At 67.0% G+C, this 25,624-nt stretch overlaps 15 protein-coding genes across 15 annotated transcripts; 6 read left to right on the top strand and 9 right to left on the bottom strand.

Moving 5' to 3' along the window:
* The first annotated feature begins 42 nt into the window (after positions 1–42).
* On the top strand, positions 43–881 carry MICPUN_64307 (hypothetical protein). Its single transcript, XM_002506420.1, has 2 exons — positions 43–171; positions 316–881. The coding sequence occupies exons 1-2, from the start codon at positions 64–66 to the stop codon at positions 748–750; spliced, it is 543 nt and encodes a 180-aa protein (XP_002506466.1). The 5' UTR covers positions 43–63; the 3' UTR covers positions 751–881.
* MICPUN_113317 (predicted protein) lies at positions 874–1,905 on the bottom strand (the record flags this gene model as incomplete). The annotated part of the gene is made up of 1 exon (XM_002506243.1): positions 874–1,905. The coding sequence occupies one exon, from the start codon at positions 1,903–1,905 to the stop codon at positions 874–876; it is 1,032 nt and encodes a 343-aa protein (XP_002506289.1).
* Positions 1,906–2,112: 207 nt separating this feature from the next.
* On the top strand, positions 2,113–2,844 carry MICPUN_104245 (predicted protein; the record flags this gene model as incomplete). Its single annotated transcript, XM_002506419.1, has 1 exon — positions 2,113–2,844. The coding sequence occupies one exon, from the start codon at positions 2,113–2,115 to the stop codon at positions 2,842–2,844; it is 732 nt and encodes a 243-aa protein (XP_002506465.1).
* A 153-nt stretch (positions 2,845–2,997) lies between these two features.
* On the bottom strand, positions 2,998–5,610 carry MICPUN_105003 (blue light receptor; the record flags this gene model as incomplete). Its single annotated transcript, XM_002506242.1, has 1 exon — positions 2,998–5,610. The coding sequence occupies one exon, from the start codon at positions 5,608–5,610 to the stop codon at positions 2,998–3,000; it is 2,613 nt and encodes an 870-aa protein (XP_002506288.1).
* A 556-nt stretch (positions 5,611–6,166) lies between these two features.
* Positions 6,167–10,423, bottom strand: MICPUN_64303 (predicted protein; the record flags this gene model as incomplete). Its single annotated transcript, XM_002506241.1, has 2 exons — positions 6,167–10,331; positions 10,402–10,423. 2 exons carry the CDS (start codon positions 10,421–10,423, stop codon positions 6,214–6,216), a joined length of 4,140 nt encoding a protein of 1,379 aa, XP_002506287.1. The 3' UTR covers positions 6,167–6,213.
* Positions 10,424–10,541: 118 nt separating this feature from the next.
* On the top strand, positions 10,542–11,363 carry MICPUN_64302 (predicted protein; the record flags this gene model as incomplete). Its single annotated transcript, XM_002506418.1, has 1 exon — positions 10,542–11,363. One exon carries the CDS (start codon positions 10,542–10,544, stop codon positions 11,361–11,363), a length of 822 nt encoding a protein of 273 aa, XP_002506464.1.
* A 160-nt stretch (positions 11,364–11,523) lies between these two features.
* On the bottom strand, positions 11,524–14,688 carry MICPUN_64301 (predicted protein; the record flags this gene model as incomplete). The annotated part of the gene is made up of 1 exon (XM_002506240.1): positions 11,524–14,688. One exon carries the CDS (start codon positions 14,686–14,688, stop codon positions 11,524–11,526), a length of 3,165 nt encoding a protein of 1,054 aa, XP_002506286.1.
* Positions 14,689–15,874: 1,186 nt separating this feature from the next.
* On the top strand, positions 15,875–17,336 carry MICPUN_109525 (predicted protein). The gene has a single exon (XM_002506417.1). The coding sequence runs from the start codon at positions 15,929–15,931 to the stop codon at positions 17,300–17,302; it is 1,374 nt and encodes a 457-aa protein (XP_002506463.1). The 5' UTR covers positions 15,875–15,928; the 3' UTR covers positions 17,303–17,336.
* Positions 17,337–17,353: 17 nt separating this feature from the next.
* MICPUN_88789 (predicted protein) lies at positions 17,354–18,790 on the bottom strand (the record flags this gene model as incomplete). The annotated part of the gene is made up of 1 exon (XM_002506239.1): positions 17,354–18,790. The coding sequence occupies one exon, from the start codon at positions 18,788–18,790 to the stop codon at positions 17,354–17,356; it is 1,437 nt and encodes a 478-aa protein (XP_002506285.1).
* An 803-nt stretch (positions 18,791–19,593) lies between these two features.
* Positions 19,594–20,496, top strand: MICPUN_88715 (predicted protein; the record flags this gene model as incomplete). Its single annotated transcript, XM_002506416.1, has 2 exons — positions 19,594–19,910; positions 20,085–20,496. The coding sequence occupies 2 exons, from the start codon at positions 19,594–19,596 to the stop codon at positions 20,494–20,496; spliced, it is 729 nt and encodes a 242-aa protein (XP_002506462.1).
* Positions 20,497–20,576: 80 nt separating this feature from the next.
* On the bottom strand, positions 20,577–21,674 carry MICPUN_64297 (predicted protein; the record flags this gene model as incomplete). Its single annotated transcript, XM_002506238.1, has 1 exon — positions 20,577–21,674. The coding sequence occupies one exon, from the start codon at positions 21,672–21,674 to the stop codon at positions 20,577–20,579; it is 1,098 nt and encodes a 365-aa protein (XP_002506284.1).
* Positions 21,675–22,167: 493 nt separating this feature from the next.
* On the top strand, positions 22,168–23,091 carry MICPUN_70424 (predicted protein; the record flags this gene model as incomplete). The annotated part of the gene is made up of 2 exons (XM_002506415.1): positions 22,168–22,660; positions 22,793–23,091. Coding segments are annotated over 2 exons (792 nt in total), but the record flags the coding sequence as incomplete, so codon positions are not given.
* Positions 23,092–23,426: 335 nt separating this feature from the next.
* MICPUN_64295 (predicted protein) lies at positions 23,427–23,927 on the bottom strand (the record flags this gene model as incomplete). Its single annotated transcript, XM_002506237.1, has 1 exon — positions 23,427–23,927. One exon carries the CDS (start codon positions 23,925–23,927, stop codon positions 23,427–23,429), a length of 501 nt encoding a protein of 166 aa, XP_002506283.1.
* A 68-nt stretch (positions 23,928–23,995) lies between these two features.
* On the bottom strand, positions 23,996–24,307 carry MICPUN_64294 (predicted protein; the record flags this gene model as incomplete). The annotated part of the gene is made up of 1 exon (XM_002506236.1): positions 23,996–24,307. One exon carries the CDS (start codon positions 24,305–24,307, stop codon positions 23,996–23,998), a length of 312 nt encoding a protein of 103 aa, XP_002506282.1.
* A 179-nt stretch (positions 24,308–24,486) lies between these two features.
* MICPUN_109524 (predicted protein) lies at positions 24,487–25,406 on the bottom strand. Its single transcript, XM_002506235.1, has one exon. It carries the CDS (start codon positions 25,309–25,311, stop codon positions 24,577–24,579), a length of 735 nt encoding a protein of 244 aa, XP_002506281.1. The 5' UTR covers positions 25,312–25,406; the 3' UTR covers positions 24,487–24,576.
* Between the last annotated feature and the right edge of the window lie 218 nt (positions 25,407–25,624).

Raw genomic sequence — 25,624 nt, 5'->3', positions numbered from 1 at the left:
GACAAATGTCGAAGTCGTCGGCGTCACTTCCGAGGGCGCGTGAAAAGGACCTACCGCCGCACGATGTCGCGTCGCGGAGACGCCGGCCCCGCGGCCAACGTCGCGAAGGTCGTCACGCTCGAGAGCACCCAGCGGCAGGTCGCCGTCTACAACCCGAGCGATCCCAACGAGGTGAGGGAGGGACCCGCCCATCCCTAACGAGAGCCGAGAGCGCGCCGCTCGACGCGTCGCCCAAACCTCGCCCCGCGCGCCCCGTATCGACGCATCCCCGCTCACGCGCCGCATCCAAACACCCATCCAAACCCCGACGCGCAGGGTAAGACGGGTGACCCGGTGAAGGACCTTGAGGCGAAGCTCAACTACATCACCGAGGCTGTGCCGATCAACCCCCAGAACATACAGGGCAGCACCGCCGGCGCGGGATCCGGAGAGTTCCACCTGTACAGGCAGGCTCGGCGCAGGGAGCAGATGCGAATCGCGGCGATGGAGCGCGAGGACAACGCCAACGTAGCCAAGGCGCAGTTCGACGCGAGGCAGGCTGAGCGCGAGCGGGAGGCGGAGGAGCGAACCGCCAAGAACCGAAACAAGCGAAAGGCGAAGAAGGAGCGCCAGAGGGCGGCCAAGGCTGCGAAAAAGGAAGGGGACGCGAACGGGGACGGGGGTGCCGACGACGCGGGTCCCGGACCAGGGGCGGCGGCGGCGGAGGACGACGACGACAAGGCGGACGATCAGTTCGAGGAGCTGGACTGAGGAGCCGTAGGTTGGACGGCGAGGAGGAACGGAAACGGCGGGAGGAGGAGTTCCTGGCGAGGTACCGAGGGAAGTGAGGGACGACGCTGGCGAGCTGGGGGATGGGCATTAATCACGACTCTCTTAATTCGCGGCGCGACACTCCTTGCACGTAGAGCGGCGACGACCGTGCTCGCAGATTCCAGACCCACCGCACTCCTTGCAACGAGAGCGCTGACGACCGTGCTCGCAGAATGAGGCCCCGCCGCACTCCTTGCACCTATGGCGCTGACGACCGTGCTCGCAGATTGCGCCCCCACCGCACTCCTTGCACGTAGAGCGTATACGACCGTGCTCGCAGATTGAGCCCCCACCGCACTCCTTGCAGTATTGGCGGTGACGGCCGTGCTCGCAGATTGCAGACCCACCGCACTCCTTGCACTGAGAGCGGCGACGACCGTGCTCGCAGATTCCAGATCCACCGCACTCCTTGCACCTATGGCGCTCACGACCGTGCTCGCAGATTGCGCCCCCACCGCACTCCTTGCACGTAGAGCGTATACGACCGTGCTCGCAGATTGCGCCCCCACCGCACTCTTTGCACTTAGAGCGCTCACGACCGTGCTCGCAGATTTGAGACCCACCGCACTCCTTGCACGTAGAGCGTATACGACCGTGCTCGCAGATTGAGCCCCCACCACACTCCTTGCACTTAGAGCGCTGACGACCGTGCTCGCAGATTTGAGACCCACCGCACTCCTTGCACCGAGAGCGTACACGACCGTGCTCGCAGATTCCAGGCCCACCACACTCCTTGCACCGAGAGCGCTCACGACCGTGCTCGCAGAGTCCAGACCCACCGCACTCCTTGCACGTAGAGCGTACACGACCGTGCTCGCAGATTTGAGACCCACCGCACTCCTTGCACTGTGTGCGCCGACGACCGTGCTCGCAGATTTGAGACCCGCCACACTCCTTGCACTCAGAGCGCCTCTTCCCGTGCGGACAAGCGCTGCACACCTTGCACTTCGACCGGGGCTTCACCCCGTGCTCGCATGGCCCCTTCGTGGGAGGGGCTCTCTTCCGCTTCGTCCCCTTGCTCGACGCGTCCTCCGTCACCCCGACCTCGACGTCCACATCCGGGAGCGGCCCACTCACGTTCCAAATCGCTGGCATCCAAACCCCGCGCCCCGTCCAAGTGCCCCGGACCGCAGACAGCGCAAGGACGACCCGGTTCGCGATTCTTCGTCACACGCGAGTTTCCTTCGACTTGAGGTCGCTTTTCCGTCTCTGGATAAGACCCCGCGTCATCGGAGTGCGCGCGCGTGGGAGGGACCGCACGCGACGCGACGAATGCCCCCGGCTCTCTCGTCCGCACCGGCGATGTCCACGCGCTTCGCCGCGCGCGGCGTCCGCGGCGGCAACGTCCGCGCCAGAGCGCTCGCGCAGCGCATCATCGCGGCGGCTGGCGACAACGGCCCGGAGGCGCTCAACAAGGATGCCAAGCGGCGGCAGATGGAGATGACGCCCAAGGGCGACGACACCCCGGAGCAGATCCTTCGAGTGAGCCGTGGAACGTCGTTCGAGGGGCTCAAGGCGGCGCGCAGGGTGGCGCTGGAGCAGGCCAACGCGCCGGGTTTCGACGGCGACGCCGAGCAGAGGATCGGGAAGATCAACTGGGCGTTCGACGCGCTCGTCGAGGAGAGCCGCGCGTTCTTCGCGAACGCGGTGGAGGCCAAGCCCGACGACGCCGACGCGCGGTACAGGATGGGGAACTTCTACCAGACGATCGAGAAGTTCGGCGAGGCGGAGGAATGCTACAGGCGGGCGATCGACCTCGACCCGAGGCATCTGGATTCGTGCAACAACCTCGCGATGATACTGCAGGCTAAGGGCGACGAGAAGAGCGTCGACGAGGCTGAGGCGTACTACCTCAGGTGCGTGGAGATCGACGACAGGTGCGTGGACGCCATGTTCAACTGGGCCACCCTGAAGCTCCACTGCAGGAAGGACCCGGACGCGTGCAGGGTGTTGATCAACCAGATTGTCGTCATCGAGCCGGAACTGAAAGACCACAAGTTGGTCAAGCTGCTCCGCGGCGAAGAGGACGCGTGATTGTGACACACTCGCTTGCTTGTGAGGGTAGTTAGTAGCACCACGAAGGTACCAGCCAGTGTTAAAAAACAGAGGCGGCACGCGTCGCGATTCGTTCGTCTTTTCGTCTTTTCGCTCGCGTGAAAGCAAAATCGTCCAATCGAAGCTAACTCGTCACTGCTCGACGTCCATCTGAAACATTTCGTCGTCGTCGCCGCCGCCCCCTGCGTCCACCGCCGCGCTCGCCGCCTCCGCCCCGCTCGCCCTCGCCATCCTCCTCGCGATCTTCTCCGCCAACGGCGCCTTCGCCCACCGCAGCAGCGCCCAGTCCACGTTCCGAAAGAACGGGTGCGCCTTGACCTCCTCCGCGCCGCCCTGCGTCCCCAACCTGACGCTGGGATCGCGCTGGAGCAACTGCCGAAGCAGATCCTTCAGCTCGCCGCTCACCGGCGGCGTCGACGGAAAGTCCAGGGGCTGGTGGACGATGTTGTGGAAGGTCTGCTCGCGCTTGTTCGCCCGAAACGGCGTCGTCCCGAACACCATCTCGTGGATGAAGATGCCGAGCTCCCACCAGTCGATCGAGCTCGTGTGACCCGTCGAGTTGAGAACCTCGGGCGCCAGGTACTCCTCCGTGCCGACGAAAGAGTTTGTGTACGCGAAGGGCTCGGCGATGATCTGCGGAAACTTCCCCGACTTGTTGGCGCCGTTCGGGGACAGGAACGTGCCGCACGCGATCATGTCGAGCCCGGGGCCGGCGGATTTTGGCGACGCGCCGGGTATGGCGACGCCGCCGTTGTGTGTGGCGTCGATGGACATCTGCGATTGTCGGGGCGACCGACCTGACGCGTTTTCGCCGGGCGGCTTCCCGCTCCCTCCAACATCGATGGCGACGGAGGGACGCCCGCCTCCCGCGAACGACCGCCGCTGCGAAACCCTGCGGTTCCTCGCCCTCGCGCCGGGCGCTCGCCCCTCCTTCATGATGACGTGCGCTCTGGACGAGGCGCAATAGCTGAGGTCAAAGTCGGTCACGATGATGTGCCCGTCCCTGCGAAGGAGGATGTTCTCCGGCTTGAGGTCGCGGTAGATGAATCCCATGAGGTGGAGGTACTGCAGCGCGACGAGAACCTCCGCGGCGTAGAACTTCGCGATCGTCTCCGGAAATCGCTTCTCCGGTTCCTTCTGCAGCGTCTCGTACAGCTCGCCGCCTTCGCAGTACTCGAGCACAAAGTACAGGTGCGTGTCAGTCTGAAACGCGGCGTACAGCGTCGCGACGAAGGGGTGATCCACCGTCTCCAAAATCTGACCCTCCGTCCGGACCCTGTGCAGCTTGTTCCTTTCGTGCATCTCCTGCTTGACCAGTATCTTCATCGCGAACAGCCGATTGGTCCCCGCGAGCTGGACCAGGTGGACGCTGCCCACGTCGCCGTTGCCTAGCCGCTTCAGCGGCACGAAATCATCCGGCGACAGCCTTCCAACCTTGCCCTCCGCCTCGTGCTTGTCCACTCGCGCCTTGAGCGCCACCCAGTTGGGATCGTGCCGCTGGTGCGGCTGCGGCGTCCGCAGGATGCCCACCATGTTCTTCCAGGGCAAATCCCCGTCTTTAAGCCCGGCAACCCCCGACGCAACCGCGCTCGCCGTCTGCTTCGAGTACTCCTTCATCTGTCGATCGAACGAGCTCTCGTCCCTGTCCTTGTCGTACTCCTTCACGAGGTCCAAGCTCGTGGCGTCCTTCTCGCCCTCCTCGCGGGTGTACACCGTGACGTCAACCTGAACCCCCGCGAAGAAACGGACGTTTCCCTGCTCGTCCCGCACGGGCGCCATGGTGAACATGTTCCAAAACGGCTTCCCCTGCTTGGTGTAGTTTAAGAGCCGGACGGTGCACTCGCTGCCCTCGTCGATCGCCTTGCGAATCTCCGCCACCGCGCTCCGATCGGTCCGCGGACCTTGCAGGAACCGGCAGTTCCGCCCCAAGATCTCCTCGCGGGTGTACCCGGTGAAGTCCAAAAACCCGTCAGACGCGAACACGATGGGGCAGTCGGGCAAAGACGGGTCGGCGATGACGAAGGACTGCTGGATGCGCTCCAGGGTGGTGGCCATGTCGAGGCCTCCTCTGTTCGCCGCCACCGGGTTCGCGTCGAGGTCGACGCCCTCGCCCGTCAGCACCGCCTTCTCCACGTCGTCCACCCTGTTGAAGTTCTGATCCTTCAACCGCTGATCGTACTTGACGAGCAGGGGGAGACCTTTGGTGTCCTTCATCGCCGCGGAGTTATCCGCGTTGCCCTCGGTCCTGTCGCTGACGTCCACCTGCACGCCGATGAACTTGGCGACGGTCCCGTCCGGCAGCTTGACCGGCGCGACGGTGAGCAGGTTCCAGAACTTCTGGCCATCCTTGCGGTAATTGAGCAGGCGGACGGTGATCCTCTCGCCCTTCTTGACCGCCTCGGATATCTTGCGCACGTCGTCCATGTTCGTCTCCTCCCCCTGGAGGAACCTGCAGTTGCGGTTGAGGACCTCCTCGGCGGGGTATCCGGTCATCTTCAGGAACCCGTCCGACGCGTAGACGATGGGGCAGTCCGGGAGCGTCGGGTCGCACACGGTAAAGGTGTGACGGAGCGACGCCAGCGCGTTGGTCAGGTCCTTGCTCGCCTGCGGCGCGCTGATGCCGCCGCCGGCGTCCACCGTGAAGCCGATGTCGATGCTCTCGTGCGTCTTGGTCTCGTCGAATTTTGGCACCTCGTCCGAAGGCGCAGCCGCCGAGGGCTCGACGGCGGGAGCCGGCTCGCTCATCGCCCCGGTCGGCTCAATTCCGTCCTCCTCTTATCTCGCGATGGACGCGCCAAATCCCTCGGACCGCCCGACCGCGCTTCGATACCGCCGAAGGACCGTTTCGATCCACAAAAAATGTCCAGCACCTCAACTCGATGCCCTCGAGACGCTTCTTACGGAACCGAGCGTCACCTCTCGCTCAGAGCGGCGTCCCGCGCGGTCGCCCCTCCGTAGGTTTGCTGACTGGACCGCTAACAAAAACTCCCTGCGTATAAAGCTGCAGGGAATGACACAAATCGCGGGGCGGGTCGCGCCCGGCGTTCGAGCCTTCGAAAGCCTTCGGTTTCGAGCGCCGCGCGTCGACGCGGTCACGAACCCTTACCTTTCGCGCGAGTGCGGCCCGACCGGGATGGCAGGGCTCCCCTCGGCGTGACGAGTGCGGCTATGGGCCCCCGCGGGCGGTCGAACCCGATAAGAACCAGGCTGGATAAAGTATTTGGTTTTCATTGGCTGACGACGCCACGCCGGATTGGGTGCCCGGCAACCCCAGCGGCGAGTCCAGTCACGATAGGTGAACACCGCTCCATTTGGCATTAAAATTTCCTATTTCGCCCAAAATTAAAATTAGGGCTGTTGTGGCGCCCCGCGCCGCGAGCGTCCTCCTCGACCGTTCCCGCGCTGCGGAGGCTCCGACTCTCGAGCTTTCGTCCCTTTCGGGAACGCCCTCGGCTTCGCCGGCCCGGACCCGCGCGCGCCGACGCACCCGTCGCCCCCGACTCGGCCCCGTCTCCCACCCCCGAGAGCCGCCTCGTCGGCACCCGCACCCGCGCCTCCTCGGTTCGAAGCCTCGGGCGACGAAGAAGCCTTCTTCTTCGCGGGTGGACGGTGCCGACGCACAGCCTCGTCCTCCCCGTCGCCCGACTTGTCATCCTTGCGGTTCCCGCCTTTAGTTCCGTCGGTCGATCGTGGGTTCCCACCGGGTCGCGGGTTACCCGCGCGAGTCCTCCGACTCGGCTTTTTGCCTTTTTCCTTTTTATCCAAAGGAGGAACCTTAACCTTCGCGGCGGCGTCAGCCTCCGCGGCGGCGAGCTCGGCGGCCAACCGCGCGTCCTCCTCCTCCGCCAACAGCGCCCTCAGCCCCACCGGCGCGCCGCGCCCCGAGTCCGGCACGTACCACGACCGACCGGCACTCGCGGGCGACGACCCGCCGAGCCGAGAAAAGTTTGGCGAAAAGTTTTTTGGCGAGGGGGAACCAAACGAACTCTCCGCCCTGGCCTCCTCCTCGCGCTGGATGTCCAGAAGCGAGGGGGGAGGAGGCGACCCGTGGGACGCGTCGTCGCCCCGCGAACGCGACGATTCGATCGACGACGAACGAACCCCGCCCCACGCGGGTGATTGGGGCGGCCGTTTTTGGCCGTTTTTGGCGAACGAACGGGACCCTCGCCCGCCGTACCCGCCGCCGCGACTGGCTCCGATGAGGGCGCCGAGCGAGAACACCCGCGCGTTGGGAGACGACGGAGGGAACGAACGAGACGCGTCGTGGACGTCGGCGGGCGCGGACGGCGTGTGGGGGTCGTTTTGCCCGTTTTGCCCGTTTTGCCCGTTTTGCCCGTTTTGCCCATACGCGGGGACGGGGCGAGCCGCGGCGGTTGCGAAACCTCGCGCGTCACGCGCCTCCCGCTCCGCCGCCGCCTCCCGCTCCTGCGCGAGTTGAATGTCCAGGAGACCGCGACGACGATTGACGGGGCGGGTGTGGACGTCGACGTCGTCCGGCGAGGGGTTCGCGTCGGCCGTCTCGGAACGGTTCTCGGAACGGTTCTCGGAACGGTTCCACGTCCTCGGCGTCGTTCTTCGCTCCGCCGTCTCAGCCGCCGCCGCATCGACGTTCGACGCGCCCCCGCCGCGGCGTAGGCCCTCCTCGAGCGCGCCCGAGAGGAAGAGCGACAGCGCGCCGCGCGCCGCCCGGCTCGCCGCGGCCTCCGCCGCGCGCCTGCTCGTCCCCGCGCCCCTCGCGGGTTTGCGCGGAGTTTGGTCCTCCGATTCAATCGGCGTTTTCCCAATTCCTCGGACGCGAGCGGAGAGCCAGCTCGGTCCCCCCGCGTCGCCGCTCGAGGCTTCGTCGGTGGGAGCGGCGGGGGGCACGCTCGCGGCGGGGCCCGAGCCCGCGTCGTTCGAGGCGCGTCCCCTGGCCCGGCGCGGTTTATGCGTAGCGGCGGCGGATTCCATGGGTTCAGAGTCGTCGGCTCGATCAAACGCCGACGCGGCTCGGATGCGAGCGAGAAACTCCGCCGCGTCTCTCCTCTCCCTGAACACCCGCTCGTCGTCGTCGTCGTAACGGTCGTCGTAACGGTCGTCCGCATCCGCGTCGTCCGCGTCGTCGTCGTCGGTGCCTCGAGAGGCGTCGCGGTTACCCGTGAACGTCGCCCCGTCCCCTCGCCGCAATAAAAGCTCCAACGCCGCCGCCGTGAACGGGTCGCACTCCACCAGCGCCTCCGGGCCAACCTCGCACAGCGCCGCGTCGAGGTTGGCGGCGGCGACTCGCAGGGCGTACGCTCGAAGGCTGGGCGCGTCGAGGTGCGCCGCGAACGACGCGAGGTCCGTCGCGTTTCGCACGTCGCACACGCGCTCGGCTACGACTAAAACGCACAGGTCCTTCAGCGACGGGCACTTTGACGCCCTCCTTCGATTCCTCCTTCGTCCGTCGCCGTCCTCGGAGTCCGAGTCCCCGTCGGAGTTTGGTTCGGCGTTTGGTGGTTGGGCGTCCCAGTCGTCGTCCGCGACGCGCGCGACGTCGTCCGCGGCGGTCGAGTACATCGCCTCCAAGCTCGCCGTGACCTCGTCGACGTCATCCAAGTCTCCGGCGAAGTTTCCGGCGTACTCGTCGGCGTCATCCTCCTCGTCGGCGAGCGTCAGAATCGTCTCGCGCGGCGGCCGCGCTATCCTCTGCAGCGCCAACGAGTGCTTCTCCCCGACGCACACCGACACGACGCGCTTGATCCCGGCCACCCTGAACGGCGCCGCTTCTTTTTCTTTTTCATCCGTCGAGTCCCAGGAGTAGACGTCGCCGGCGGCGGTGGCCACAACACACCTGCGCTTACCCGCCGCGACGGAGACGACGCCGTCGGGAATGCCGCGCACGTGCGAACATCGAAGCGCCTTATCGTCGCTCCTCCACGCCAGCACCGCGCCGTCGGCGGTGAGCGCCAGGGACGTCGTCGCGCCCGCGGCGACGGCGACTAACCGACCGGGCGTCGGCCTGGAGGTGACGCCCTGGTGGACGACGAAATTTTTGCCGGGGCTTCCTCCTCCGTCGCGATGGACTAAACCCGACCCGATGTCGACCCGCCTCGGACCCCACGCGCCGTGGCCCCACTGGAACGCGTCCCCGTCGGCGGTGAGCGCGACGGTGTGAGCCTTGGCGCACGCGACGCCGACGCACCGCCTGCCGCCGCCGTCGGCGAACGAGCGCTTACCACGAGTCAGGTCCACTCGTTTGGGCGAGTGCGAGTGGTCGAGCAGGTGCGAACCCAGTGCGACGCCGAGCTGGCCTCGCGCGTTGCTCCCGAACGCGTACACGTCGCCGTCGGCGGTGAGCACGACGCTGTGACGGTTGGCGGCGGAAACGGCGACGATTCGTATCCCCTTGAGGGTCCCCGCGATTCGCCTGGGCGTGTTTTGCGAGAATCGTTCTTCAGTTTGGGTGGGTCCGACGGCGGTTACCGACGACGAAACGGCCCTGGTGGACGACGAAACGGCCGCGGTCTCCTCCGCCGCGGTGAGGTACCCCAGGCACCCGTCCCTGCTCAGCCCCCACGAGAACGCGAGCCCGCACTCCGTCGCCGCCAACGTGTGGTGCTTCCCAGCCGCCACCGCAACCACGCGAAGACTTTGGACCGAGTTTGGACCGTTACGTGGGTGAACCCCAAACGTCGCCAGACGCGCGGGCGCGACGATCGCCTCGTCCCCCGCGTACACCGCCTTCACGTTCACGCCGAGCCTGCCCCCGCGGCCGTGTCCCCATACGTACACGGCTCCGTCGGCGGTGGCGCACACGGTGTGAAACTTACCGGCGGATGCGCAGACGACGCCGCCGCACGGTTCCCTCCTGCGACGATTCGTATCCCCGGACCCGCCCGACCCGCAGCCGTCGTCGTGCTCGACCCCCCCACCCGCGGATCCGTGCGAGGTTGGGACCGCCACGGCGACGTCGTCGACGCGTCGCGGCGTCGGTTGCTCGTTCACCGCGCCCGTGCCGAGCTGAAAGTTGACGCCGCTGCCCCACGAGTACAGATCGCACGGTCGGGACGACGACGACGACGACGACGACGCGGAGGCGGAGGCGGCGGCGGCGCGGGTCGGGGACGCGGTCGGTCCATGCGGACGCGAACGGTCGAGGGCGTCGTCGTCGAAGCGTCGGCGGAGCGCTCGGGTGAGGACGTCCAGCGGGGATCTGCCCAGCCGGTCGAGCGGGGCGTGGAGGGTCGCGCCGCGCGCGAGGAGCGCGGCGGCGGCGCGCGCGTTCCCGTGGTGGAAGGCGCGGTGCAGCGGGGACCATCCGCTCTCGCCGTCGCGCGCGGTGAGCGACGCGCCGGCGTCGCACAGAGCGCGGACGACGCGCGCGTCGCCCCGCCACGCCGCGAGATGCAGCGGGGTGACGTCCCCGAGCCCGAACCTACGATCGATGTCTCCGCCGGGCGTGGACCGCACGAGCGCGGACGCGGCGCGGACTTGACGCGCGGTGCCTCGGCGCGCGGCGTCCGCCAGCGCAGCCTCGGCGTCCGCCGCCACCCGGGAGGGCGGCTTGCGTTCAACCGCGCCGGCTGTGGATGCTCATATCGATCTGAGGGTGCCCTGGCTGGCTGGTAAAAGAAACTCCCCAGCTGCGAAGTATTGAAGGTATCAGATCCTATCAGATCGACCGGCGGGGCACTTGGACGGGGCGCGAGGTTTGGATGCCAGCGATCTGGCGGCCGAACGTGAGTGGGCCGCTCCCGGATGTGGACGTTGAGGTGGGGGTGGCGGAGGACGCGTCGAGCAAGGGGACGAAGCGGAAGAGGGCCCCTTACACGAAGGGGCCATGCGAGCACGGGGTGAAGCCCCGGTCGAGATGCAAGGTATGCAGCGGTTGTCCGCACGGGAAGTGGCGCTCTAAGTGCAAGGAGTGCGGTGGGGGCTCATTCTGCGAGCACGGTCGTCACCGCCAATACTGCAAGGAGTGCGGTGGGGGCTCAATCTGCGAGCACGGTCGTCGGCGCTCTGAGTGCAAGGAGTGCGGTGGGTCTCAAATCTGCGAGCACGGTCGTCAGCGCTCTCGGTGCAAGGAGTGCGGCGGGGCCTCAATCTGCGTGCACGATCGTCAGCGCTCTCGGTGCAAGGAGTGCGGTGGGTCTGGAATCTGCGAGCACGGTCGTCGTCGCTCTCAGTGCAAGGAGTGCGGTGGGTCTGGAATCTGCGAGCACGGTCGTCACCGCTATAGATGCAAGGAGTGCGGTGGGTCTGGAATCTGCGAGCACGGTCGTGAGCGCTCTCGGTGCAAGGAGTGCGGTGGGGGCTCAATCTGCGAGCACGGTCGTGTACGCTCTCAGTGCAAGGAGTGCGGCGGGTCTCAAATCTGCGAGCACGGCCGTCAGCGCTCTAAGTGCAAGGAGTGCGGCGGGTCTCAAATCTGCGCACACGGCCGTCAGCGCTCTCAGTGCAAGGAGTGCGGTGGGTCTGGAATCTGCGAGCACGGTCGTCAGCGCAACAGATGCAAGGAGTGTCGCGCCGCGCATTAATGAGAGTCGTGATGAATGCGCATCCTCCAGCTCGCCAGCGCCGCGGTGGGAAATCTCTCAAAGCTGCAAAGCGTGTGGCGAGCGGAAACTTGAGTGAATTTGGCTCGTCTCGACTCGTCTACGAAGGCGCCTACCTACGCGTTACTCAACGCCCGTCGCGTCAGCTCATGCCGCACTTGGTCAGTATGCGCGGCATCTCGTCCGGTATGTCCGTGTGCTGGCAGCAAACGTCCGACACGTCCACGTTCTCAACCCCCGGGTGCGCCACCGTCGACCACGCCGCCAGACCCTTCGCCGCGCCGACGACGTTTGTCGGGTTGAACACCGACGCGAGCACCTGGGTGTTTGCCCTGTACAGAAACGCCAGGAGCCAATCGTTCGCCGCCGCCGCCCCGCTGACGTGCGCGTTGACCACCCTCCCGCACGCCACAGCCCTGATCGGCGCCCAGGTATCGAACCCGGTGTCCAGCGTCGCGCCCACCAGCACCACGGCGTCCACCAACCCTAAGCCTTTTCCGCCCTCGGCGTTTGCGAGCACCCGGCAGCACCGCGCGATGGCTTCGCACCCGACGCTGTACCCGACGAGCGTCACGGGCCTCATGCCCTGCTTCCGCTCGAGCAGCGCGGACGCGAGCGCCTCGCCCGCGTCCCCGGCGCGGGCGATGGCGAGGGCCCAAGGCGAGTCGATGAATTGGGACGATTTCAGGAGCAGCGCCGGCCACGTCACCGCCGCGGCTATGCCGGCGAGGGAGGTGTACCCGATGCCGTGTCCGACGGCGTAGGACGTCACAGCGTCCTGCGCGAAGGAGGTCATCGCGAGCCCGAGCTCCACCAGCAAGGCGTGCTCCCACCCAACCACGTGCTGTTCGCCGTTGGGCAGCGGCCACGAGGCTGCCAGCTCAGCCGCAGCCGCCGCGGAGTCGCGTCGTCGCTCGTCCTCCGTCTTCTCCGGGCTGCCGTCGCCGCCGTCGCCGCCGGACGGTGTCCTCTTCTCGCCCCCACCCGGGGTACCGCCGACGAAGGGAACGACGGAGGCGACGGAGACGACGCCGTTGCCGATGGACCGCAGGGCGTCGATGCCCGCGCGGTGCCACCTGTGTTGAGCGGCGGGCGCGGGCGGCGGCGGCGACGGGGGACCCGCCTCGTTCGCCTCGGTTTTTGTCGCTTTTTCGTCGTCGTCCTCGTCCTCGTCGTCGTCCTCGTCCTCGTCGTCCTCGTCCTCGTCGTCCTCGTCGTCATCCCCGTCGTCGCCCGCTTCCTCGTCGTCCTCTTCTTCGTCGTTATCCTGCTCCGGCACCGCCCCGTCCTTCCCGGCGATGATTTCAGCCTCGCTCGCGCCGACCATCGCCTGCGCCAACTTCGCCTTCCTCTTCGCCTCGGCTCTGCGCCTGAAGAGCCTCAGCTTGGGCAAACCCCGACGCTTCGCGATCTTCTCCACGTCGTCCCCCGCGGCGAGGTTGCGCCGGAGCCACAGCTCGGCGACGACGACGTTCCCAGCCGCCCCGGCGGCTTCCACGGGTGAAATTTCGGATAGCCTCTCGCCCGACCTCGTGCGATCCCGTCCCGCGAGCACGGCGCGCACCTGCGACAGCCTGAGCAACGACCTGTCGTTCGGATCGTCCCCGCGCCCGCGGACGCGTCGCACCCTCGGAGCCGGCCTTGGCGTGTCATCATCCGTATCGTCCAAACTCTCCTTATCCGTATCGACCCGGGTGGCGAGAGCGGTGAGCACGGATCCCTCGGCGACGCCCGCTCTGTCCGCCGCTCCCCCCGGGTCGATCCACGACACGAACACGTCGTCGGTGATCGGGTCCCTCTTGAGCCACATACCCAGCCCCGCCACCAGCTGACCCTTGACGTCGTCGTCCTTATCGTCCTTATCGCCCTTATCGTTACCCTTATCGTCCTTAGGAGACGGAGGAAGTTGCAGCACCACCGAGTAGACGCCGTCGGACGCACCCCACGTCCGGAAGAGATCCGCGGGGTCTCGAAGGAAACCCGGGACGAAGAGGTAGACGCTCATGCCCGCGCCGGTGCCCCGCACGGGGAGAAAGGCGAACTGCGTCAGCCCCGACGTTCGGTTGAGCATCCTCCACCCGGTCAAGCCCGCGCCGACGCCGCCGAAGATCATCGATATACCGCCGGCGCCGCCGAAATACGCCAGCAGCGTACCCACGGAGAGAGCCGCGGTGCCCAGTATCCCCCCCGCGGCGCCCATGGACGCGAGCGACGCCACCACCGCGGGCGCGGCGAGACCCCCGGTGATGAACAGGACCGACCCGCCCACCGCCGCAGCCGCCGTCACGGACAGCGCGCGCGACGCCGACATGTTCCGAAGCTGAGAGAGCCACCCGCCGTCTGTTGTTTGCGTTTGGCCGCCGCCGCTATGTTTGGCGACGACGGCGTTGGACGGGGACATCGCGGACGACGTCGCACCCTCGGCAGCCCCCTCGGCACCCCCCTCGGCACCCCCCTCGGCACCTCTCTGGCTGCGCAGGATGGACTTGAGGTGCAGCGCGAGCGAATCCTCGAGCGCGGCGACGCGGCTCCAACGCACGCCCGCCGCTACACTCAGACGTCTCAACGCGGCGGCGCATCGCGCGTCGTACCTCTTGGCCGCCACCGCGGCGGTCATCAACGCGCCGATGACGTCCGTCCATCTCTCGCGCAGCCGCCCGGCCACCGAGTTGACGCGGGAGTTCCCGTCGTCGACAGCTGTGTTCGCGGGGTCGCCAAAGTCCGAGCGCTCCGTCGGATCGTGGTCGTCTTCCGTCGGATCGTCGTCGCCGGGGAGAGACTCGGCGACGGCGAGCGCGCCGACGAAGGTGCCCGCGGCCGTCGTCGTGCGCTGGATCTGTTCCTCCACGGTGGTGGGCGGCGGCGTCGCGAGCGGCGACACCGCCAGGAGGGAATCCTCGTCCAACCCGAGGGCGTCGACGACGAACCAGCGGAGGAGATCCGAAAGCGCGTCGTCGTCGTCGCGGTTCAGCCCCGGGGCGACGCACGCGAGCGCCCCGGCGACAGCCTTGCGTTCGCGGTGCGCGAGCGTCGTCTTGAGGTCCCACTCGCCCTCGATGACCCTGCGCAGCCTGTCCCTCGATTCCTCGAGGCGCTCCTTCGCCCTGCGCGCCCACCGCGACGCCTTCGCCGACGCCCGATCGCCCAGGAGCGCGGAGACTGCGCTCGTCGACGCGCCCTCGTTCGCCTCCGGGTCGTCGAGCGATGCGCGCGTCGCGACCGACATGGCGTCGGTCATGGCATCCGCGAGAGCCGCCACCTGCACGGCCTCGTCGTCCATCGCCGACGGCGTCTCGTCGCCCGCCATCGCGCGCGCCCCGCCCTCCGCGTGTCGTGTTGTGTTGTTAGCGCCACTCCCGACGTGACACGCGAACGAGGTTGAACAGATCTTCGCGGACCTTCGAGTGGTCCGTCGTATCGGGGCGCGCGGCGCGCGGGGCGCGGGGCGTGACGCGAGAATCATGGCGGCGATGCCCTACCCCGACAAGTTCCACGCCGCCGTCAGGGCCGCGAAGGTGCGCGCGGATGGGGACGCGTTCAGCGATGAGACCAAGCTCCTGCTGTACGCGCTCGACGCGCAGGCTCGCAACGGGCCGTGCCCCGCCGGCGGCAGCCGGTGGCAGATGAGCGCCGAGGAGCGCGCCAAGCACGAGACGTGGACCAACCTGGGCAAGATGGACGCGTTCGAGGCCATGCGACTGTACGTCAAGCTGCTGGACGAGGAGGTGCCGGGGTGGTGGCGGCAACCGAGGGGCGAGGACCCGGACGCGCGCGACGAGGATGGGTTTCGTACCCCGGCCAAGGTGGGAGGCGCGGCGGGAAGGTCCGACGATGACGACGGCGACGGCGCGCCGACCACACCCGGGGTCGAGGTCGAGACGCCCCCTTCCCGGCCACACGCGCGGAACGAGCACGGCGTTCCTCGAAGACCGACGGCACGGCGGCAGCGAGGCAGCGGCGGGGTGGTCCTCGCCGAGCTACCCGCGGGCCTCCGCGATCTGGCGCCCGGTCGATGGGCGAGACCGAACCTCGACCACGACGGCGGCCCGGACGCGAAGCCCCCGGCCGCCAGGCACCAGCACGGCGCGGTCGTCGCGGGATCCAAGATGTACGTCGTGGGCGGCGCGAAGCAGGGCGGCCGGCTCGCGGGCGACGCGCACGAGCTCGACCTGGCGACGCTCCGATGGAGGTCTCTGGAACCCAAAACCGAGAAGAAGACGGATCCGACAAATGCATCGATCGAACCTCCCGTTAAACCCCAATCCACGAACGTCGGGGTCGGGTGGTTGGGACGCGTGCTGGGCCTCGACGACGACGAGTTCGGCTCGCCGCAGCCAGCTGTGCCCAATGTGCCCGACGAGACGAGCGGCGTTCTCACACACGGCCGACTCGCGCCGTGCTCCGGTCACAGGCTCTTCGCTCACCGCGGGTGCGTGTACTCGGTGGGGGGAGGGTTCAAGGCTGCCGATAAACCCGGCGGCGGCGGCGTCGGGTCGTATAGCACCACGTATGGCACCACGTCGTATAGCACCATCGCGTTGCTCCGCATGCGGCACGACGGGGTTGGAGGGAGGTGCGAGTGGGAGGAGGTGAGGACCGCGGGCGTCGCGCCTCTCGCTCGACGGTGCGCCGCCGTTTGCGTCGTCGGCGTCGACGCGCTGCTCGTGCACGGCGGCGAGGACCCGGCGCACCCGCATCGCCCGCTCGGGGACGCGCACGTCCTGGACCTGGAGACGATGGCGTGGAGACAGGTCGCGTGTTTGGACGGATCCGCGTCGAACGAAGGAGAAACCAAAGGAGAAACCAACAGAGGAAACGGCGCGAACGGGTCCAAACGACCGATGCCCGTCGCCAGGTCGGAGCACGTCGCGTGCGCGTGGAGCGACGACTGCGTGATCGTGTTCGGCGGCGTCGACGCGTCCGGCCGGTGCCTCGGGGACCTGTGGCTCTTAAACGTCGCGACCGGGGCGTGGACGGACCTGACGCGTTTGGTACCGGGTCACAAACCCGGCCCACGGGCGGGTCACGCGGGCGCGGTCGTCGCCGACCGGTACTGGTGCATCGTGGGGGGCGGAAACGGTCGGAGCGGTGGCGACCTCGGGTGCGCCGTGCTGGACCTTGACGCGATGGAGTGGTGCGGATCGGGAGCCGACGAGAGGGAATCGGAGACCTCGAGTTCGGGGTTGAGGGCGAGTTCAACGACGGAACCTCAACCGGGTCTGACGCTCCCGTCGCCGTCCACCGCGGGCGAGGGCATGAGCATGTGCGCGGTGGAGACGGCGGGGGGCGACGGGGTGCTGATCGCGTTCGGGGGGTACGACGGGAGGTGCCGCGGGCACGCGCAGGCGTTCAGGTTCCCAAAACTGACGGCGTCGGCGCCCGACGTACGGAACGTCGAGCCGAATATAGACGGGAAAAACGGGGTCGGAAAGGCCTCGACTCCCGATTCGCATCAGGCGCACTCCCCGGGCGTGGCCGCGGCGGTGGCGCGGGGACTGGGCACTTTGTTCTCGCCGATGAAGATCGAGGGAGACGGCGTCTCGTCCGCGGAGGCTTCCGCTCGGCTCAGGGTGGACGCCCTCACCGCCGATAACCTTCGTCTGAGGCGGGAAAACGCGCAGCTTCGCGAGGACGCTCGCAGGGTCGTGAACGTTCAGCGGACGATGGAGACGGCGCTGGAGCAGCAGAAACGGCGGTGCGAGGCGCTGGAGAACCGCCTCGGGGAGGAACGCGAACGGGCGAATGCGTCTTTGGCGAAGGTGGCGGAGCTCGAAGCCGCCGCCGATGCGTTGCGAGCGCGGATCAAAAAGTTGGAGACGGGCGGGGAAGACTCTGAGGAGGCGGAGACGACCCCGGCGCCCAACAGGCGAGGGAACTGGTTCATGAACCTGCTCGCGGACACCCCGGAGAACACGCCGTAACGATATCAAATGTATGATGACAACCCACGATACCAACCCATCGTAAACGCCTCAAGCGTCCCTACAGATTGCCTCGATCTCCTCCACCGTCTTCGGGCACGTCGTGAGGTTCTCGGCTCCGTCCTCGGTGATGGCTACGTTATCCTCGATTCGCACCCCGCCCACCGCCTTGAACCGCTCGATCTCGTCCCTCACCAAAAAGTCCTTGAGGAACCTGTCTTCGAGCGCGGGTTCCAGTAACCCGTCGACAAAGTAGATGCCCGGCTCGCACGTCACCACGTGTCCGGGCGCGAGCGCGCCATCCGGAACGGGCCCGCCCGGACCGACGTCGTGCACCTGCAGGCCCAGCAGGTGACCCAGCGAGTGCGGCAGGAACAGCCCGCACACCCCCGCCATCACCGCGTCCTGCGCGTTACCCCGCACGATTCCTAAATCGATCAGGTTCTGCACCGTGTTCAGCTTGGCCCTCGCGCCGACCATCTGCCAGTTGGCGCCGGCTCGCATCTCCGCGATGGCCCGCACCTGCACGTCGAGCACCGCCTCGTACACCGCCCTGCGCCTCGCCTCGAACTTGCCGCCCGCCGGGAACGTCCGCGTGATGTCCGCGGTGTACCCCCGCCACTCCGCGCCGGCGTCCACCAGCACCAAGTCATCCGCCGAGCGCACCCGCGCGTCGTTGCGCTCGTAGTGGAGCGTCGCCGCGTGAACACCCGCGCCGACGATGGACGGGTACCCGAGGTGCCTCAACCCTCTTTTCATCGTCTCCCCGGCGAACACCGCCTCCAGCTCGTGTTCCCACAGCTGTCCCGGTTGCCCGTTCGTAACCCTAAACGCCCGCGCCGCGTGTCGCCACATCGCGACGTGCGCGTCTCCGGAGACTTCGTTCGCGAACCGAAGGCAATCGATCTCCTCGGACGTCTTCAACGACCTGGCCTTGGCCATCACCTTGCCCAGCGCGGTGGTCTCCGGGCGCAACCCCAGGAAGAGTCCGTCGGGGTCGTTCGGCAGTGTCGCGGCGTCGTGGGAAGGGACGAAGACGGTCTGACCCTCCTGGGCCTCCACGGCGTCGAGCGCCTTGTGGAATTCGTCGTCGTAGTAGACGATGTCGGCGCCGGTGACCGCCCTGAGCTCGTCCCTCGACGCCTGCTTGCCGCACCACACGTCCATCTCCGGGTCTTGCCTCGGCGCGATGAGCACGAACGGCGCGTCGGCGCCGGTGCCAAACAGCGCGTGGTACCCGGGCTCCTCGACGCCCGTCAGGTAGAGAAAATCCGGCTCCTGGCGGAACCTCGCGTTTCCCTCGACGCCGTTCCTCGTCTGCGCCTTGCCCGCGGGCACGTACACGAGCTTACCGGGCGGCAGCTGGGACAGCACCGCGTCCCTGTGCCGCGCGTGGTCCAGCGGACCGGGCGGGTCGGGCGATGGCCGTTCGGACGCGGGCGGCGACGAGAGCGTCGCGGCCGCGCGAGGGGTTCCGCACGACGACATCCGACCGCGACGAGCGGGGCGGGACGATCGCCCGGCGGCGGTGGGGGTCGCGCCGGGGCGAGCCGGGGCGAGCCGGGCGCGGGACGAGCCCAGACGCGCGAGAGATGCGCGCGAGGAGGTCATCGCGCCGAGAAGGGCGCGACGCAGGCTCACGGAGGACATCATCGCGGGAGGGTCGGGGCGGATAGCGCCCGCGTCTTCTCCAGTGTCCGCGCGAAGACGTGGCCGTGTCGGTAGGTCGGGGACTGCCGGATGTGAGCGGATGACGCGCCAAGCAACGTTTTTCCAACGAACTCGCAGCGGCGCACTTCGAGCCGCGCGCGTCTCGAGCCGGTACTACGATGAAACGAGACACCTCGTGGACGAGCATCGAGCCCCCCGCGATCGATGCCGCGGCGGCGAGCGCGAGCGCGGTGGTGGTGGACGTGGAAGGGGACGGCAAGGCGGTCGACGGCACCCCAAAGAATGAGAACCACGGTGCCGTCGAAAACGTACGCGCGACGAGCCCGGGGCGCGCGGAGAACTCGTCGAGTCGACCGCCGGGTCGGCTGTGGGAGACCGCGCTGCACCCTGATTCGGTGAAGGCGCGATGCGATGCCTTCCAGAGCTCCTCCAAGGGCCTCCCGCGGTACTACGACTACCGCTCGTGGACGCAGACGACGTTCATGTTCGTGGACAGGGCGCCGGGCAACTACGCGTGGGCGTGGGCGCTCTGCGTCGTCGTGGCCGCGGCGTGGACCGCGGCGCGCAAGCGATGGGACGCGCTGCGGAGCGAGCTCTACGACCTCGAGGAGTTCGAGCGGATGTACACGCTCATATTCACCACGCTGGGGTTCATGCTCGTGTTCCGCATGGCTCGCGCGGCGGTCAGGTTCTGGGACTGCCGAGCGGCGTGGGGCGCCATAATCTTCAAGTCGTACTCGCTGTGCGACAACGCCATCGTCGCCATCGGACCCATCGCGCCGTCGCAGGCCGAGGAGCTCGTTCGCTGGTGCGTCGCCTTTGGCGTGGGCGTCAAGTGCGTGTTACGACGGGAGAGGTTTCCGTTCGAACAAGTCGCGGGGTTCCTCGGCGCGGACGAGGTGGAGACGATGGAAAAGGACGCGAAGCACTTTGCGCTGTACTGCGCTCGGAAGATGAGACGCGCCGCCACCGCCGCGCTCATGGCGGTGGAAGGGGAGGATAAGCTAATGGAGATGATCAAGGCGCAGGTGGAGCCCAACGCGGCGGTGGAGTCCATCCGCGCCATGCGCACGTGGAAGAGCGACGCGCGCGAGGTTACGCCGGAGCTGAGATACCCGTCGGCGCACCACCCTGTTCGAAAGATGGAACCGCACATGGCGGCGCAGCTGATGCAGACGATGGAGAAGGACATCGCCGCCCTGATCGACCACTGCGGAACCATGGAACGCATCAAGGCCACCCGGTTGCCCATAGCCTACGTGTCGCACCTGCGGACGATCCTGATGGGGTTCGTGCTCTGCCTGCCGTTCGTGTACGAGGGGTACTGGGGATGGGGCACGATTCCAGCCGTCGCGGCGATGGCGTTTGCGCTGCTGGGCATCGAGGGGGCGGCGACGGAGTGCGAGAACCCGTTCAGCCCGAAGCGGACGAATCACCTCGGCATGGACGGGTTCTGCGAGACGACGCAGCGGGAGGTCATGGAGCTTCTGCAGTGGTGGAGAAAGGAGGAGGGCGAGGAGTAGTTCACGATACGATGATGCGTGATGAGGGTTACAAGTCGAGCGTTTGTAGCTCATACCGAGGATGATAATAAGAGCAGACTTCACTTGCCGAATCCGCCGTACACGATGCGCACGGAAGAGCTATCGATGCTGAAGCCGACGTTTCCGCTGGCGTCCGTCCCGCACTTGAGGTCGAAGGCGACGACGCCGCAGTTGACGATCTTCTTGCGCTGCGCGACGTGCTCCTGCTCGGGTTTGATGAAGCACTTGAAGAACTCTTTAAACCAGAGGGAGTGCCCGCCGACGATTATTGTTGACGCGTCCTGCGCGGCGGACCAGTGCGCAAACTCGAGCATGGACGCGTGGCCGTTGCGCATCAGCGGTTTGTTACCCGCGTTGAAGTGTCCGCTCTCGGCGACGACGCTGCCGCTGTCGGTGACCCGCCTGCGCTCCAGCAAGGCGCGGATGGGCCCCGCCGGGACGTTTTGAATGTCGGGGATCTGTTCCTCGATGCCGCGGAGCGGGACGGGCTCGCCGGGACCCGCGAGCGCGCACGTGTCCACGTTACGCGCCATCTCCTGCAGGCACGACAGCACGTAGATCTTCTCGCCGGTCACCGCGACGCGGTCCCAGAACGCGACAGCCATCGTCTGCGCGGCTCTGCGCAGGTTGGAGGTGACCAGGATCGACGTGCCCTTGACGCCGGCGAGGGCGTCTGCGTCCTTGCCGACTGGTCCGTCCTCCTTGGAGGTGAGGAACGCGCGAAGCTTCTTCGCCTCCAGGTTTCCGAGGTCGGACAGCGGCGCGTCGAAGAAGAAGGACGAGCGGGAGAGCAGGCCGACAACCTCGGTGAGGACACCCTCGAACAGGCGGAACGGGAATCGGTATCCGAATCCTCGGTTGAACACCTGGTTCCAGGTGCTCTCGCCGTGCCTGATGAAGACGATGCGCTTGGTGATGATATTTTTCCCGACGGGAACGCCGTTGCCTCGCTGCTTGGGCCAGTTCTTCTTCTCTCGGCTCAGCACCATGTGCGCGATTCCCCGAGCGTACAGCCTCGACTTGAAAAGTATCCGACGGGCGATGGGAGACGCGACCGCCGCCACGGTGAGGGCGACGTACGCGGCCATGACGGTGAACGCGTAGGCGAGTACCGTGGCCCAGTCGATATCGGCGGCGACCGTCGCGAGGACGGACATGTTACTGTGACCGAGGGTGAGAGCCGGCGACGGTAACAATGGACGGGGGGGAATTCGACATCGTCCGAGGAAAGCTCTTTGTCCCCCTGATCAGTCGGAGACTGCCCGAGCTCCGAGCCAATTTTCGGCTAATCCCAATCAGCCATGTCACGATGGAGCGCAAATGCATTTGATGGTCCTGTCAATCGAGTATTTAACCATTTGCCCCAGCCTTTCTGACTACCAGCCGCGTAGCGACCGCGACCCGCGAAACGGGTGGCGCAGATCTAGCAGAGGAGGCCCGGACGTCCGCAGACGCAGACGGCACCGGATCGACACCAGCCAGATCCGAGCCGCGTGTCTCGCGCCCGGCATGGGACTCACGAGCCCGAGGTGGTGGTGGCGGGCCTTCGGTTTCGCACGTGGGGCGCCGCCGTCGTCGCGACGCGATTCCGTCGGCAAAGGTTGGGCCGCGTGGCTCCGTAAAGCCGTGGCGGTCGTCCTCAGGAGCGGCGGTCCGATTCCTAAGCACGTCGCCATCGTGATGGACGGAAACAGGCGGTTCGCCGAGACCCGAGGACTACGGAAGGAGAGCGGGCACGAGTTCGGAGCCGAGAAGCTGCTCGAGGTGCTCGAGTGGTCCCTCGCGCTGGGCGTCGAGTGCCTCAGCGTCTACGCCTTCAGCACCGACAACTTCAAGCGATCGGAGACGGAGGTGGACGTCCTCTTTCAACTCGCCGAGCGGAGGCTGGACGAGATGGCGACGTCCCGCGTGATTCACGACCGAAACGTCCGCGTGCAGGTGCTCGGCGAGCTGCACATGCTGCCGCCCGGGGTGCGAAGGGCCGCGGCGCGCGTCATGGCGGCCACCGCGGCGCACAGCGATGGACCGGTGCTCAACGTGTGCTTCGCGTACACGGGACGAGAGGATGTTTGTTTGGCGGTGGGCGCCATGGCGAGGGGCGTTGGGGAGGGAACCCTGGACCCCGTGGACGACGTGACGGAACGTACGATGGAGCGGTGCATGCACGGCGCGCAGTTCGATTTCGACGGGGGGCGCTTTGACGGGGTGGAACCGACGACGACGACGAACGGGAGGGAACACAGCTGGCGACGGACCACGGCTGGCGCAAACGAAGGGCCGTCGGATGAAACGGGACGCAAACCGGGGGCGCCGCCGGTGGACCTGCTCATCCGCACGAGCGGCGAGACGCGTCTGTCGGACTTTATGCTGTGGGGGATATCGGGCCACGCCGTGTTGTGCTTCCAGGAGGTGCTCTGGCCGGATTTTTCCTTCACCGACATGTGCTACGCGGTGTGGACGTATCAGAGGTCGGCGGAGCACTCGCGCGGCGGCAGAGCGAGGTACGAAGCCGCGAGGGCCGACGCCGAGGCTGAGCGACGCGATCGACGATCCGTGGAGGCCGAGCGGGCGGCGCGGGCGAACGGAGGGACGATAGGCGAGCGAGCGACGGCGACGACCGCGAGGAGGCGAGCGGCGGGGAAGGGTTCGGTCGTTTCCGCCGGAGCCGGGAAGATGTCGACGTCGGAATCGATCGGAACGTCCGTCGCGGAGGTTAGCGTCGCGCGATCGGTATCGTCGTCCGAACCCGGGGGCGGCGCGGACAGGTTCGTGGCGGAGAGGAACAGGGCGTTCGTGCGGGAGACGCTGGAGACGGCGGCGTCGGTCGCCGTGACGACGTGAGTCTTAGACGTACGTTTTCATTCATCAGACGAGAGACGTTTGCGAAAAAGTTTCAGAAAAGTCATCACTCACCACCCTCGGTTCTGCCTCCGCTGGTTGGACAGGATCTCCATCAGCATACCCGGGGGCATGGCGCGCATGAAGTCGGAGGTTGACACGGCGGAGAAGTCGAAGGTTGCGAGCTCGGGCCACCGCTCGACGTACGGGGCGTAGTCGCACTCGCGCAGGGACATAAAGGTTGCGACTGGGATCGTCTCCATGTACGCGGACAAGTTGGGCGCGAAGCACTGAACCATCCACTCCGGGCTCACGTCCTGGTAGAGCGAGGTATCGACGTCGGCGGCTTCAAACTGCGGCGCGAGCCACTCGACCATGGCGCCGAGGCACCCCTCGTCCGCGCAAGCGAGCGCGGGGTCCATGCAGGGCTCCCTGAGTTGCTCGATACCCTCGGTGCTTATCTCCAGACAGGGCGGGTCGGGTGTCTCAGCCGCGTGCGCGCCGGTGCAGACGAGCGCGGCGGCGAGGAGGGCGAGGACGACCGCGTCAGTCGCGCGTCGGTACTTGTGCATGATGTCGGTGGGGAAGGTCTCGGTGCGTGTTGGGAACGCGGTGTGGGCGGTTCTCGAGGGCACGAGGTTCACCTAAGCCTTTTTGCGAAAGCCTCACGAAAGCCTTCGTCGTCCGAGGCCTCGTCGTCCGAGGCCTCGTCGAACTCCCGAGGGTCACGAGGGTCGGGTGGACACTTTTCGGGTAAGGTCGATAGGGGGATAGGGGCATTTTTGAAGATTTTGCGCCACTCGTCGTAGGGAATCGGGCCGGTTAGGAGGGGGTCGGGTCCGCGCCGAGGGCGACTGTCACGAGCCTCGGACTTGGGAGCTCCGAACATGCCCATCGCGATCCCCAACCCGATCTTCATCGGTCCCCACGGCTCGCCCTTGTGCTTCGCCATCTTGGCGGGGTTCTTCGACTCGATGACGTGCTCGACTTGCTTGCTCAGCATGGTGGCGTGGGTCGGTGCGTCTGGTTCTGCCCCGGAAAGCCGTCGCCAAACGAAGCCAAAACCAAGCCAAAACGAAAACAGAAATCTGAAAACACGCCTCGTGGCGTCGAACTCGACGAGAGCTCGAGCGCGTATTCATCGTGGTGTCGTATTGAACACGAGCTCGCGGCGGTCTACTCTCCCATCCCATCGATCGGCGCCTTCTCCTCTCCCGTCGGTCACGTGTCCACGCCCACCCTGCCGTCGAACCCGTCCAGGAAACCTCCCCACTTGTCCGCCGGCGGGAGCTCCTTCGCGAACTTCTCCCACGGCGGCGTCCCGACACCGCTGCTCCGCACCCGCCCGTCCATCCTCAGCCCCACGTACACGCCCTTACCAGCCGCCACCTTGGCCTCCCTCTTCTGTTCGTCGATCCACTTGACCCACTTGTCCGTGTACACCGGGGTGGCCCTGAACCGTCGGTCCGTGGCGTCGTCGGGCGCGTCTACGCTTTCGGCTGCGCCGCCGAGCACGAGGGGTATCACGAGCACGCCCCTCTCCAACAGCGGGTCTTTCACCGCCTCGGCGGCTGCGATGGACGCGTTGCAGTAGTCCGCGTCGCCCGCCGCGATGACCACCCGGGAGAACCCGCGAAGGTCGAAGAGCGACACCACCTTCCCAGAGGAGAGCTCGCACTTGAGCGCTGAGAGCCTCTCCTCCCTGGATATGCGCGCCATCTGCTTCTCCCTGTTCTCCGCGTCCTTCTTGTACAGGTATCCGAAGAACAGGGCGGCGCCGAGGTCGATGCCGATGTTCTGGAGGGACTGGTCGAGCGGCGGCGCGGACGGCGCGCCCAGCGCCTTGGTCACCGCCTGGAGCGTGGCGATGGAGAGACCGAGCGCGGCGTTCGCGGCGAAGGCGCCGAAGACGAACATGCGCGCGGTGCGGAAGGGCGCCTGCGCCTCGGACCGCATCTTGGTCAGGTTGCTGTACTTCTCGTCGCTCTTCTTGGGTTTGGACGAGGGCTCGTCGGACGCGGAGGCTCGAACCGTGAGGGTCACGGCTCGCGACTGCCGGCGGCGACGTTTCGTCATCGTCGAGCTCGTCATCGTCGCCCCGATCGCGGAAGTCGCGCGGGTACCCTCGGCGCGCGACGACGACGCCGCCCTCGGGCGCGCGTGCGTCGTCGCGGACATGCTCACGGCGACGGCGGACATCGTCGTCGGCATCGACACTTTAGCTCACGATCGCGTCGATTAAAGTCTCCAACGCAGCGCGGCGCTTCGC

Source organism: Micromonas commoda, chromosome 15, assembly GCF_000090985.2.
Source record: "Micromonas commoda chromosome 15, complete sequence".
NCBI lineage: Eukaryota > Viridiplantae > Chlorophyta > Mamiellophyceae > Mamiellales > Mamiellaceae > Micromonas > Micromonas commoda.
Note: the sequence above shows the minus strand (reverse complement) of the source record. Positions and strands in the feature narration are given on the sequence as shown.